This window comes from Amia ocellicauda, chromosome 2, assembly GCF_036373705.1.
Source record: "Amia ocellicauda isolate fAmiCal2 chromosome 2, fAmiCal2.hap1, whole genome shotgun sequence".
NCBI classification, from domain to species: Eukaryota; Metazoa; Chordata; class Actinopteri; order Amiiformes; family Amiidae; genus Amia; species Amia ocellicauda.
In genome coordinates, this window is record NC_089851.1 from 36,524,215 (window position 1) to 36,540,225 (window position 16,011).

Here is a 16,011-nt window from a genome sequence, read left to right on the forward strand (position 1 = left end):
TTTTAACTGTGTGTCACTGCTTAGTGTGTGTTGTGTTCTTTGCTGTGATCATCCTGAAGATGGCTCTGCAGTTTTGATTGACACGTTCTAGAATGTGTTCACAGGTCAGGGCTGTGAGCCTACGCACCTTTCAAAATAACAGCGCACCATTGGAAGTTATGAAAATAAAAATAAAAGTTGGACTTTTTGACGGTGCCAAAGCACACGTCTGCTACCCGTTCCACACCAGCTCGCGACCCACATTCAGGCCGGTCCCACCAGTTGAGAAACATGGATTTAGATTACTAAAAAAAAGTTTTACCTACCAATAATGTGTTTGGAATTGAAGAAAAAAATTGGCCTGACTTGGCAAATGACTGCTGGATACAGCCATAATCTGGCCACACAAAACACAGCATGCAAACAGCTATCTACTGAGCACTAGACTGCAAATAAATCCCTGGTCACAGGTTTCAGATCACTACCAAACACAAGGGAGAACTATAGGTAAATAGGAGTTCTCATTTCAAGCTCAATGTCACCATCAACTCACCCAAATCTCAGTTCAGACTGCTTGGACACAGCGGTCAGCATCAGCAACATTGTGTACTTCTGTGGAAGCGGGTCAGAAGGAGCGCCCTATGCTCTTGTCCCTCAGTGTTTATAGCTGGAGACCATTCTGCTCACATGCAGTAGTACATCAAACCTCAAACAGATGAGGGGTCCATTTTAGCCCAGGACACAAACAAATTGGAAAAAACTGACAAAGATTCAGAAAATCTGATTTGAGCTACAGATTCACATTTTAAGCTCCCCCTGTACTAAGTCAAGAAATGACTATCCTCACCAGGGATTTGCAGCAGCAAAAATGTCGATCTGCTCCACTCTGGCCAGTTAGTGGCTGCTCCATTATTTGAAAGAAAAAGCTATTAATAATTTAATGATAATGTTTAAAAAATATACACTGGTTTTACAACACCCCCATTTTTCCAGTTGAAACTTTTATTGAAATACGCAGTTTGATGTCTCAATGTACTCTGTAATTAATGCATAGAGCAAATAAACAATTGGAGATAAAAAATAAATCATGGAATCGTTTTGTTTCACAAAATTTTAATCTACATTTTTGACTTATCAAAGTAGCCACCTTTTGCAGATATAACAGCTGAACACACTCGTGGCATTCTTTCTACAATGAAATCAAAAATTGTTTGGAAAGTTGCTGATGGTAAAAACTTACGGGGGGAGGGGTGCTGAAGGTAAAAACTTACAAGAGCCAGGGGGGGTTGTTTGGGTGGGGAGTGACAGCATTTAAAAAAAAAAAATTTTTTTTGCTGCGGACCCCAGTTTGAGAACCTCTGGTGTAGGAAACTGTACTCACTGACACCTTGGCTTTCTTTATTTCTCTAAAGGAAAGACCTATACTTTTAAGGGTTATAATGGTCTGTCTGTCTACCTTTGTTAATTGCCTTTTTCTCGTCATTATGATAGCAGTATACTACTTCCTGCAGTACAATTCTGTCCCAATAATGCTTAAAAGGGTGTAGTAACACAGTCTGTTCCAACACTGTTTTTATACAGACAGAGGGTTTGTGAGTACTCAACACAAGTTGGGACACCTGTAGGAATTGTTAGCATCACCTTGCAAGGTTTAATTTACTTCCATAGACACAGAACAGCTGTAAGTTGTTAACCCTTTACTTGTTCCCTGAAAAATGCATTTTTTTATAACTCTGAAATGTACATTATTTTTCAGTTTTATTTTTTAACATCTGGCTGGTTACCGCTTACCTTTGTACCATTGCAGGTTATTCACTGGACTCAAACTGCTTACATTTCAATAAAAACTGGAAAAATGGGGGTGTTTTTGACTGGTAGTGTATATATTTAATACATTTATTTGTTTCATGCTATAATGAATCCCTGCATAGAATTAGGACTTAAAATTGCAATATGGAAACAATGTAATTTAAAAGTTTTGCACACTGCGAGACTGAGGGCTGGTTTCCCAGACCCAAATTAGCTCTGATCACGGGCTACCCAATGTTAGTTTAGGTAGAGTAATCAAAGACTAATGCTAATCACGATCTGAGAGAAAATTTTGTGCGTTTTGCATTAAGCCTCGATCATCTTGACACATGCGCGCTGATTGCCTGATCTCCGTATTTGCTAGCATGCTGCGCTGCATCAAAAGGCAAAAGACAGAAAAGCATGGAAGTTTCTTGTTTCGACCTTATGCTCCTCTTGGAGCGAAGAGGATAAGTAATAAGTATAAGTAGTGTGCTCCATCCAGACCTTTTTAAACAACTCATAATTGGACAAGTCTGATGGCTGGTTGCCGCTGTGCAGTGAATGAAATGTTATTGTCAGAGTGCATATGTACTAGATCTACTTTTTGTTTTGTTTTGTTTACTACTTCTTATAATCTTGTTTCTGCATGATTTAGTGATGTAAACACCCGTCTGTCACTAAAATAGTAATTTACAGAATGATTGTTTGCAAGTATTTAAGGCTGACAGTAGGGATTTGTTTGTCCAAGCACAGCATTATTAATGGTCATAGGTGGCAACTGACAAGTTTGCACTAGCACTTGTAAGCACTATAAACACTTTTTCTTGGCTCATTATAAATGCATTAGATAACATTATTATTGTGTCTGAAGATGTTATTTTTTCATTTTTGATGGCTGTTTATTCCTTTTGCATCCGTCCTTTTTAACGCTGTATAGATTACTGAAGATGTGCCCTTCTGCATTTGTTTTCCCAGGCACATGTGAAGAGCAATCATGCCTACTTTTTCAATCTATATGGTTGCAATATTTTAGGGCTAGTCAGTGTGGCCTTGGAAAACAAAATATCACATTTATCTGATTCCTTAGATTTAACTGAACAAGCTATAGCTATGATTCAGCTGACTTTTAATTTAAAAAAGGTGAAAATTGCAGGAATCCAAGTTCATGTATGCACATGCACTGATTATTTGTTAATATGCATCAAATAAAGGGAGAAACCACACTGGGATGAGGTAGTCAGTGGAGCACTATGGGTATCCGTTGTAGGCCCTACTGCTCTTCCTGAGTTAAATCAACTAACTATAGATTTAGAAAAATATTAATTTTGAGGACAATACAAAAATAGAGGGGGCTACACACAAGATAGCTGAGGTAAAGACATACACAGAACTTAAGACACAACAAAGGACTGGACAGATTATATTAAATGCTGACACTTGCAAGAACCTTATGCAGAATTGCCATAGTGGGTGATTTGTTTTTCTTTTGCGGATTAGTTTCTTTTCTGAATGTGTTGTGTTATGTTTTCTTACTTTTTTTATTTTCATTTTAAATGTGTAACCGTATTTGGTGTCTGTTTTCCTGGTGAATGCCGTATTGAAAATGAATGCACATGCAGAGTAAAGTCTGAATCTACTATGGTGGTACAGGTCACAATTTATTTTGTGTGTCCTGGTGGTGGGTTATATGTCATTGATTTGTGATTTATGTGGTACAACATCCTTATTGTTTTTGTTTACAAATACGCAGCCACAAGACCTTAACCAGTAAAATGCCTGGTTATGTAGTGAAAAACATGCAGTATAAATCATGGGAAGTTATTCTGCTCTGGTAATATTTCTTGGAATCATCTGGAATATTGATTTTCATGTAAACACAAGTTAAACAGGTAATTTTGGACTGAAAACAGGATGTACTTATTTACATGAAGAGGTATCGTGGACTGGAACAAACTACACAATCTGAGCAGGTTGTGCAAACACTTTTTTCTTGTTACAACAAATAGACTGCAGTTCTGAAAGAGACCCACATTTAAAAACTACTGAAATGTCAAGATCTAAACGTAAAGTCTTTGGATATTATGCAATTCATGTAAAAAACATAAAATCTCTTCTACCCATTCTTTATATAACATTAGACATGAGGCAATTAATACACAAAACCATACACCAAGTACACCAATATAATTATCAGAAAGGCAATCATCCAAGGCAACTGTATTATTAAAAATGTTATATAATATACTGTTTCATAAAAAAAATAGTAGGTCTTAATACTTCGTGCATGTCACATGTACACATGTACAGAATATATAATTTAACTTTCTAATAGTTTTTCTGGTTCATATTAGACTCTTCAAAGACATTCTTGGTTTATCCCAGCAAGACAGGTTTCTGTTCGGAAGGCAAAAGAAAAATAAAGTTTTGTATTTTTATTGCCAAGAGCTTTTCTCCATCTCTGTGAATGATCTATTATACATGGGAGCCAATTTATCATGTGATTCTCCATGTGTGAACCTGAGCATGATATTTAACTGAGATATGACTATCTCAATTCAGTTTCAATCAAGCCACATTTGAGATCATTTCAGAGATAGCATGGTTCCTTATAGAATAATGGAAAAAAAACATACCCTGGCAAAATAATAAATTATTAAATAAATGTAAATATACCTATACAAAAAAATGAAAAACTGACAGTAGAACTGAAAGGGGAAAAATCATTAAAATATATATATATATATTCCTGAGAAATCGTGCCGGTGTACTACTACACTGCATGTACTGTTAAGATGAAATCCAATTTATATTCATAGTGCTTTATTTTATTAGAATGCTGGCTGCTATTATACTGTCAGCTCACATTCAAATAAAGCATATCTTGGTTTGTTTTATTAAGAAAAAAATGTAGAAGGGCAAGTGAATTACACAGACTGTAACTCAAAATACATCTGTGGGAAAAATAAATCATAATAATCCCAAAGTAAATGTACAACTAACTTGTTATTGTTTTAATTTTTGACAGGTATAAAAATGTCTGTGCTAAATAAATATAAATGTAAAGCTTTTGTTTGGCTGTGTCTACTGTTATTTCAATTGAAGGTCAGATAAGATATTTTTTCAATATAAGAAGGCTGTACTTAACTCATGCCTCTGTTTACGACACCTTATCTGCAAATCGGTAATATTCGAATCACATAATGCAGTACTAAATCGCGTCCCAATTCATAACCCTGTGTTGATCACACTTAATTGTCCATAGAAAAACACATGACTGATGGTACGGTAGTCAGGACGCAAAAATGGTTTGCCAGTGTTATGTCATTTCTTATAATAAATAAGCAAACAAATATATAACTGAGTACATTTTTTTTCCTTCAAACGACGAATACAGGTTTCAAAGGCAATCATCTGTGCAAGTGACAGATTCAGGTTTTCATATACAATCATGTTCTCTCATTTGTATCTATCACCTTGAATGTAGTGGATATGAATTTAGTTGCATTGCCGCTGGCAATCAAAGGTCAGTAAAATAACTGTTATTTAAGAAAGCCTCGTCTCTTCCTTTCTTTTTTTCTAAGGACCGATCTCTCTGTCGATTATCTCAGTAATACATAGAATTATAATCTACTTTGCATAAGCATTTACCTGTAACATTGTCTGTGATGTCCAAAACTAGGAGACAACTGAAGACAGTTTTCATGCCAAACCAGTGGTATATGGTCATTAAAAGTACTGATTTTGCATGGTGCAAGCAGAGCAATACTACCTCAGGGGTATCCATTACAAGCCCAACTCTGGGTACCTGTACTGGGTACCCCAAAACCCACCCAATTATATGGTTCTGGACTTAGCCAGTATTTTGAGTGAATGTAACTTCCAGACCATATGGTTGAAGTGGTTCTCTATTTGGTCACTTAGAGAAACTGTCATGCAAAGAATTCACAAAGAGGTTCTATAAATCTGCCTGCAGCACGCTTCTCTACATTGGTGTCACAAGAACATAGTGATATGGCGACGTCTAGCTTGTAGTTAGAAGGGCATTGAGAAAAAGGTTTTACTCCCTTCATTGTGTCACTTCATGTATTCTCACTCATTATTCACGTGCAAAAGCTTTAATCTTTCGATCTTAACTGATCTTTATTTAATATCACTGTATTTATTAGATTTCATATTATAGTTCTCATCATTATATATCCCTTTGCAAAGGAACTGCCACAGAGCACTTTACAGAGAAAATATACAATACCGGTCAAAACTTTTAGAACACCCCCATTTTTCCTTTTTTTATTTTAATTTAAGCAGTTCAAGTCCAGTGAATAACATTAAATGGTACAAAGGTAAGTGATAAACTGCCAGAGGTTAAAAAAAAAGTTTAGGTTACCAAAAACTGAAAAATATTGTACATTTCAGAGTTATATACTATGTTACTACACCCTCTTAAGCATTATCTGGCAGTGTTACACGCAGCTCCTGTGCATAGAAGTTACACTGTATTCCTACAATGCGCACATCATTTAAAGCGAATTCTCTTGGCTACCAGCACGTTTCATACCCAAACACATCCGATTTACAGTTTCCGAGTCGCCCGCCGTTATTCGGGGGGGGGTATATATTATTTGATGTTCTATCAAACACAGAGAAGTTCAGATCCGATTATGTAAAATCGTTGTGTATTAGTACACTGTAAATAGAGTTTTCCATCTTGACATTTTGAGCTCTATACGGGTGTGTGTTGCTTCTACCAAAACGTGGATGTTCTTGTTTTGATCAGTAGATGGTCTGGTTCCAGAATATGTCATAATTGTCAATATTTTCTGAGATTCTGTATTCCTACTCAGACCAAGTACCCCCCACCCCCCATTATAGAATGTGAAACACACATTGCAAACAAACACTTGGCAAACAACACAACAGTGAAGAACACACATGGGATTAAAGAGAAGCACACAGATTTGGTGCCTTTTAAGGGTACCAGAGGGGTTTGTCAAGAGGCTACATTTTGTTAAAACAATTCCATGATTTTTTTATCTCCAATTGTTTATTTGTTCTATGCTTTAATTCCAGAGTACATAGAGACATTAAACTGCTTACATTTCAATAAAAACTGGAAAAATTGAGGTTTTCTAAAACTTTTTAAAACTAGTGTGTATGATGTCCAAGTTAAAATATAAGGTGCAGCAGTAGTGCTTTGTGGTTCCAGTTGATATTGCAGACATCCACTTCAAGATTTGCTACTGCTTCTGCCAAACTGGACATAGTAACATCCAATCTAAGGGATAGCTGGTCAATCAGAGCACCAGAAAGTAACGAAATCCAACAGGCCATGTGTCGTCCGTGACTAATGTTGACAAAATTAGTTTACGGACTAATTTTTTTAAATGAGTGCCAGTCCCTGACCACTGTTTCTGCGAGTTAATCAAATCAGGGTGATAAGCCGTGTCTGCAGACCCACAGAGCACTCACTTGCTAACTGTGACAAACCCAGTGCCAGGTACCTGCCCAGGGACTTTTCTACCTAAAGAGGCAGCTGTGCTTTTCCTGCGCATCTAATCCATCACACAGTGTGAAAAACATATCAACATTGGGAGCAGTGCATTCTTCTGCCTCAAAGGTTCATTCATCTGCTGTGCACATTATTCTTCCTGTACGTGTTATTTGGATTGGGTGGGTGGGGGTGGGGGGGATTTTCACAATATTTGGCTTCAGAGAAAATATACTCCTAATATCTTCTGGTAAAAGCAAGATTCACCAGATTTTATTTTCAATATATTGATTAATTCTCTATTTTTTGTTTTCAACCTCTAAGACTGTTGTGTGACCAACAGACAAAGCTGAAGGCACTCTGATAAATATCTGGTGGCTCAGAGTCAGGGTTTGCAGAGACCTGGACCAACAAACAAACAAATTAACTCTTAGAAGCCCACGATGACATGTCACATACAGAGGCCTGGTAAACTGGGAAAATATATTTCTGTCCAGCCTGTTCAACAGTTGTGCAATATACGTCACATTCCCTTTTGAAGAGTTAGACAGCATATTACAGATTTGTATTCTATCTGGTATTTCAGTCAGATAAATCTGAACTATGAAAAAAAGAACATAAAGGAGTAGATGTCAGCAGCACATTTAATTTATAATACTTTCACAACAGTTTCTAGATAAAGTACATGAAAGTGGGATGGGTGTTCATCATTGCTTCCATTTTATACTAGCAATATAATGGCCGACAAAGCCAGGCAGCAAACTGTGAAGTTTATAGCCGTAACCTATACGGCCAGTATTTACTAGTGCTTCTCTCCAGGGTACCGCTGTGTTTCACAACTTTAGCATCGCCTCTTTGCAGTAAAGTGTAATTGAAAATGTTATCCTACTTTTCATTCTTTCAAACAGCATTTTTCCCCCCCAGCAAGATGAACAAAGAACTTTACTTTGGAGATACAAGTGTTACATTATTTATGTTCTGGCTGTACTTTAAGCGAGTATAGTTAAAGTTTAAAGTTTTTTTTACATTAGGTAACTTGTATTTGACTTGTTTAAAAATGTATTGTTTCATTCCTTATGAACTGATGCTATAATTTGTGCAATAATATACAATCTTTTAAAATCAACTCTTTCATGGACTCATTAGGATTACTTAAAAAAAAATAATAATAATAATAATAATTAAAAAAATAATAATAATATATATATATATATATATATATATATTGTCCAACACGATTCCTTAAAAAGTTGAATCAGTTGTTCAGCTTCAACAAACCCTAAAGACTTGACAAAACTGCCTGGAATGCATTGCACCTACTGATTTATTAAATGTTTTATGTGTAGCTGTTATTAAACGGAGACTGTAATTTTCTTGCTTTGTTGTGGGAAATCCTAATGCATGTGTGCGGGGTGATCATCTGCCGTGGTTTTCTTGTTACATTGTTATTTGCCAGGAAAATTACACATGCCGTTAATAACAGCTTCAGAGACTACTTAAAAGTCAGGAAGTGTACAACAGATGCGTCATGTGGTGCTAAACACAGATTCAGAGTAGTATTTACTTTGTGTGCAGTAATTAGCTTCCCATGTATAGTTTCTTCAATCAAGTTTTTTTCCCCCAAGGCTATTGTTAAGGCTAAAGTCATTCAAGCTCATGCCAAATTAGAACGGTGACCCAGCCTGCAAATCATATAGAATTCAAATTCCAGAATACATGATGGTGGCTTTCTGTTTGACAGGGGATTTGTCCTCTTATCCAATGCAAACCTACCATCAAGTAGTGTATTTTTAATTTACAATGGGAGGATAGATTAAATATTCGGATGTGGTCCAGGTCTTAGAGTGAGACATGCACCTTCTCAGAAGATGCTGTTATTCCAAGGCAGGAATGAACCCCTTTGAGAAAATATTAACACAGGAGACCTAATCTTGCAGTTCCCAGTGCAAACTTTTTTCCTTTTCATTTTTGTCTTGTTTCTTAATTTCGGTGTGCTTTTAAACAATGGTGCTCTAGCTGGTAGCAAAATACCCAAAAATCTTTATAATTATTATTGGAATATATGTTTTTTCACCCTAAATTATAAATAAGTATTCCTTTGGTGTTATTTCTGAGGAAATACTAAATACAAAAATAAAATAAAATGTATACAATCATTATTATTATTAGTATAGTATTTAAGTGTAACTGTTTATCCTGTTTAGCACTATCCAACATTTTTTACCTTAAATCGGATTCTATCATATTTTAATATCAGAGGTCATATAGCATACGCGGTGGTCCTCCAGGATCATGGACATCCCTGATGTGCTCATACATTACTCAATGTTGGGTTTTTAGCTTTTATAGACAGTGAATGTTAGGTATTCTGTCACAAATCACAGCAACTAAAGGACGGGACAAGGACAAGGCCGTTATTCAGAAGCTCAATACAAAATGTCACTGCAGGCTTCATAAATGCTGTTTCACTTTTCCTTACAATTCTGAACATGTATGCATAGATTATGGTATATATAGTACTATCATTATTATTTTATCTTTAATAACAACAACAACAACAACAACAACAACAACAACAACATTTACTCATCAACCAACTAAGTTAAATTTAGTGAAACATATCACACTGTGGAGCAGCTCTCTAATACTCAAGCAAGAGTAAAAATATAGAACGTATACGTATTTTACACCGGCCCTGTGAAATTGACAAGCACACACTGAGGGCACTAAATCATTCCTCTTTGCTTTCTCACTGAACAAAAAAAACTTCAAATCCACTTAGAGATGACGTATTCCTTATTGAATCTCAGTTGATGACCTTCAGGCTATATTGTCCTTGTAAAGTTCCTAGAGTTGAATCTGACACAGAATTCAAAATATACACTACACACACACACACAAAACAATGGCACCACATTGATTTATATATAGGGTTATATATTTAAATCATATTAGCTCTATTATGACAACATGTTTTTTAAGTCATGGACTAAGTAAAGATGATTTCAGAATTTATTTTCCTACACTGAGAAAAATGTCGGCATCCGTACATGAATAACACAAGCACAATCTGAAAAGGTGAGAATAGCCTCGGTGCCTTCTGTCACAAACACACTGCTGCACAAAACAGGAAACAAGCTACTCCAGAACACAAGACAAATCTTCGTTTCGCTGGAGAAAGACAGTCGTAATGCAAATATTGATTTCTCTTTTAATAGAAATGTCACTGAAATGCCTTAAAGATGATTCAGACCTGAGTCCTGGCACTGTTTTATTCTGTACAGAGACTTGCAATTAAAAAAAAAAAATCCCTCTATATTAATGAAGTATTGAGGAAACTGCAGATACATCATGCATCTGTCAAACAGATTTTATCTCTAAATTAACAACGCTATGCAAATGAAAAGTGAGTGTCTAGATGTTGCCTAGCATTGAGAAGTGACAACAGTTTTTTATCATTATAAGAATAATGGAAATATCAAGGCAAATGCAGTATGAAATCCTCTTGATGGATGTATTCGTAAATGACATTCCAGATTGTGAAGAAGAAAATATAGTCTCACATTATTTTATTTATTTTTAAGTCACTTTTTAACACTGCCTGGATGAATAAGTAATATAAAAACACTCTTTGGAAAATAAGATGGTCTGTCAATGACAAGAATGTGGAGAAATTACAGCCTTTCTTGTGTCCCTGATGTATTCAACGCTATAAAAAGGAGTTGCACATTCTCATATTCAAATAAAAGCCTCCAGTTCAATGAGGTGGTATCAGAAAATACAAATTGATAAAATGAAACAAGTTAAGTATAATTTACTGATGATGTACAGGTTGCTCTGCATGTTTACAAGACTGTGCTTTTATTAGAGAATACATCAGTGTTGCCCTGGTGTTTGACACTTTCTTGCACATAAAAGCATCCTTCATTCTGCACTCATTTGTTGAAACACCTTCTAATATATCTTCTCTATACCTTTTTATTTGTATAATCTTGAGCATGAAAAAACAGCATCAATACTGATGTGTAATATGTGATTAGAAGACGTGTGGTACAATACTTTGGTAGATTCAGATATGTGATCATCACTCAGAAGCCAAGCACCACATGCAAGAACTCTGGGCTCTGCTACTGTACAACTGCATTCACACCCTGTCACTTTGCCATCGCCCCAGACAAGGCAAACAATTGTCACAAAACATCAGTATGCGGTACTTTAGCCTCTCTGAAGTGTCTGTCAGCAGCAATGTAGGTTTTATAGTTGTAAAAATACAAATACAGTGCTAAATGGGATTACCAATTTCAATTGGTTTCAGGTCAGTGAGGCTTGTAGGTGAAGTATTTGGGAGAATTCACTTGAAGTCGCCCAAAACATATGCTTGTAAAATGTCCAGTGAACCACAGAGCTTCGACTCTGGCAATGTGCTTCCTTCACTGACAGGGTGTTATGAGGACAGTTTGAGAAACCATTTGCTCTGTGGTTGGAAATACTTGTTTATAAGCACTTACCTCTCGAGAGAAACACAACACTTGCCGCCCAGAAAAAATGCTGGATCTAGTTTTAGGTTGTTGTCATTGCAATGTTTCCGATAAGAATAATATAGTTATAATTATTCCAAGACGGAATGAATGGACAGTTTTAGTGTTGGGAATTCGCCTGTGTTTTCTCATTTGGAAGTAATAATTTGCCTATATGCACACTAGAATGCAAGTACTGTGGAAACAAAGGCTTTTAAAAAATACGGGAATTTTACACATGGGACCCAAAACATTTCCTTTGCAGCACTACCATAGGATAAGCTTATGTTGAGGTATTAATAAGATTAAAACAAAGGCTCAAATTAAATCAATATTGCAACTCCCCAGCCATTCATGATTTAGAAGCACATTTCTTCATGGCAGGTTTATAGTTGGTGGAAAGAAGCAGACTTTTGGCTCACAAATAGCTACTGGTGTGGCTGCACTGGGAAGCAGGGATGGGAGCTTGATTGCCACAATGTTTATGCTAAAACAAAAAACTGGTTTTCATGTGCATGCTAAAATTGTAAATTAAATAATTTGTGTGTGCCTGAGCACCTATTGACTCCTTCAAGTGCATGTTAATCTACTTGATCAACACAAAAAGCCACCATCAAGGTTTACATTTGGACTTTGTGAGAAGTAGATGAGTCGATTTATTTTATTATTTTTAATTAAAGACTTAATGTAGGTGTTTTTCTTTTCAAATTTAGCCCATCCAACATACCGAAAGATTTTGGATTTAGAAAACTAATTTAAAGTACATTTAAAACTCATACGATGAAACACACTCACACACAGAGTGGCTGATGCTTGACAAAGCCATTTAATTCAGAAGGATGGAAGAATGCCTTCATTCACCTAATTCCTTTCTGTTATGAAAACCTTACAGTGTACTCAAATGTCATTATATCATAAATGCACTGTAGAGAACATTGTTTCAGTTCAAACCTACTCCCAATTAAATGTATTACTTTACTGTTAGATTATGGACTGTGGAGGAATTCTGAAACACTTTAAATGGCAGCTGTGGATGAGTGATAAATGCAACTGTAACAGTTGTGACTCATATTAAATTATCATCTACATTTCTAGAGCAGAGGTAGTAACATCTGCACCTGGAAAGCCTGCAGGTTTTATAGCTTTCTCTAAGCTCTAATTGCCAAAAACTAAGGACAAGTGGTAATAGTAAAACCTGTATTTATGGACATGCATAAAAAATCATTCTTACAATCAGCGATAAGTGTATTCATTATGCATAATATATTTTCATTTCCTCACATTTGGTGGTTGAACAATGTCTATCTGAATTCACCCTTAAGAAAACCATTATGACTTAAATTGACAAGCATTTAACAGGCTTGAAAAAAAATAGTCAATACACATTTACCTTGCCAACCAACCAACCAACTGGCAGCAGTGTAGTGGTTATGGCTCTGAACTCTAGGGCTCGTGGGCTCAATCCCAGGTGGGGGACACTGCTGTTGTAGCCTTGAGCAAGGCACTGTACCTATATTGCTCTAGTAAAAACACAGCTGTATAAATGGGTAGTTGTATATAAAAATAAACTATCAAGGCATTGAATATCCCCAGGAGCACAGTGAAGAGACTCTGAGACCAAGTGGAGATTCTATGGTCTGATGAGACCAAAATAGAGCTTTTCGGCCTCAATGCTAAGCACTACATTTGGCACAAGCCTAACACCATCCCTACCCTGAAGCATGGTGGTGGCAGCATCATGCTATGAGGATGCTTCTCTACATCAGGGCCTGGAAACCTTGTAACCTTGGAAATCCCAGAAGAAAACCCGCTGAAGTCTGCAAGAGACCTGGGACTTATTCTTAAATCCCAGTTATATATAATCGGTTTGTTTTATCATCAATAAACTGCAGCACTTCTAGTGCTAAGAAAGGTCATTCATTTTCTGCCTATTCTGTTGTTCCACTGCACCAAGTCCTCACATATGTAAATAAAGATACAGATAATAAAGATAGTCTTTATGAAATCCAAATCCAAATATTCAGTAAAGAAGGAATGAAAGCTGAAGCACTTGCAGTAAAATTAAATATGAAACATGTGAGATCATCTTCAAAGATGTGAGATGATCAGAAACATTACTCAGCATCTCAGAACAACATGGACTACTTCATCCCAGGATATACTCGCCACTCTGACTACAGACAGAACTGCTGGGAATGCCCATAAGCAGGAAGTCTGCATGAAAATCAGTTTACAGATACAAGCACTAAATTAATAAAAATATCTGAAATCAGTGCGTTATCTATTTCAACTATTTTTTCTGCAGAGACTGCTGAAATCTAAGAAACATGCTTCGATGAGGACTTCATTGACATCTTTTTCAAACAGTCTTCTTGGAGAGATGTTTTAGTATCATATCACAACCTTCACCAACATCAATGGAAATAACTACCAACAATGGAAATATTGAAGAAGCAATCCTTACCTTTACAAGGAGCCGGATGATGCCAGTGGCTTTTGATGACATATAATACCAGAAAGTCAGCTTGCAAATTGCACTAGACTCCTTCCATACCGAGCTTTTCATATGGGCCTTGTCACCTTTTAACCCTGCAGGCGTGGCCTCGAGGTAGACAAAGTGACCTGGTAAGAACAAGTTAAATAAATCAATAATAGATTTCTTCTGACCTCTTTCTGTGTCTGAGCAAATTGGTAACAGATTACTTGTATGGTTTCAAGAGGTTATTTGTAGAGTCATGGGACTATAGAAACATGATTTAATACAGAAAGGACAGTTCTCAAATGTGTACTCTAGCAAACAGATTAAATAGAAGAAAACATTTTCTTATATGATTTTATTAAGTAATATATGGATGCAAACATTATTGGGTCTTACTCTAATATCATTTCAGAGGAGAATAATGATATTATGGTTAATGTCAATGCATTCAAATTAAATAAATCCTGGTTTGATTAAAAATATTGTTGTGCACTTTTTTTATATTTTTGTATTTCCTGGCACATATCATGATTTTGATAATAAATAGAAGTAGGGACAGGATGAAAAACAAATTAATTAAATCTGCCAGTGTTGTGTCTTCAAATACAAAATGCTCCTTGTCATTCTGTCTGCTTACACAAACCAATCTCAAAAAGTAATTAACAACTATAATAACGATGACCCAGGCAGCTGAATGCCTTTTCTCCCAAGCTGTCTCTTAAAGGAACCAGCGAATTAATAATCGGTACAGCGGTTTATATCCTAACCCATGAGATGAATCTACTTTTATTAAAATGTGAAATCTTTAATTCAGTCCAGACATCCAATACAAATGAGACAAAAATAACACTGACTAGGTGATGCATGTGTAATTGTGACAAGGGATTGCATTTAGCAAATCATGCCGGGGCAGTCAAAATGCAATTCTTCATTTATTAGGTCCATAACCTCAATTTAAAGGTCGAATGGGGCTATTTGCCAAGAAACCTGAAATATAGAAACTAATGCAACATCTCTTGTACAAGATTTAAGATTCTTGTGTATGTTTTCCACATTCTGGAGCTCAGTTGTGGTTGATTTATCAATATGCAAATGCTGTTGTATGTGAAAACAGACTTGCAGGACAGCACTGATCTTGAACTCTACGGTTCTGACTTGGTAGACAATTGGTATGTCTCGTCTCCCTTCGATTATAAAATACAACAGGGAGGAAGATGAGGTAGATGATGTTCAGTAGGATATGATTTCACAGGCAAGGGTAGGACTGGGGTCACGGTGATGTAAAAAGGTTCACACTGCAAGTAGTTTTCAGTGTTTGGATTGAAAGGTTAATCTATAATCGGTCTGCTTTTTGGAGGTGGATGTTTCTTTTCATTGTCAGGCTGGAACTGTTAGGAATAGTGCTAGGAGATGTATGGTAAAGCTTTTTGTTTCAAAACCACTCAAACATCATAAAGGAATTACCAATTTCTACCAAATAGCAATGGCTGAAATAGGGTTTGAAAGATGAAAATTATGACTGATAAACATAAGAGAGATGTTTTTTTTATTATTATTTGAAATCTCTATTTATGAAGAGAGCTAAAAGCTGAAAGGAAACAGCTTTGTCTGATAGTGATAAAATTGCAGTGGCACACTGTATCAAAAAGTGATATCAAGAAAAAAAAGCTAATTGACCCCTTCCAGATAAGATCAAATGGAGACTACCTTGAAGACTGATACTGTTTTGTAACTACTGCCAGCTGGCAAAGCATCTTTAA

At 36.1% G+C, this 16,011-nt stretch overlaps 1 protein-coding gene across 1 annotated transcript in view; it reads right to left on the reverse strand.

Annotated features, from left to right (window-relative positions):
* malrd1 (MAM and LDL receptor class A domain containing 1) overlaps positions 1-16,011 on the reverse strand; it is a 152,237-nt gene that overhangs the window by 58,517 nt on the left and 77,709 nt on the right. The window contains exon 28 of the mRNA XM_066723387.1: positions 14,237-14,394. Within this exon, the coding sequence (XP_066579484.1) occupies positions 14,237-14,394 (158 nt within the window). The remainder of the gene's footprint in view (positions 1-14,236; positions 14,395-16,011) is intronic.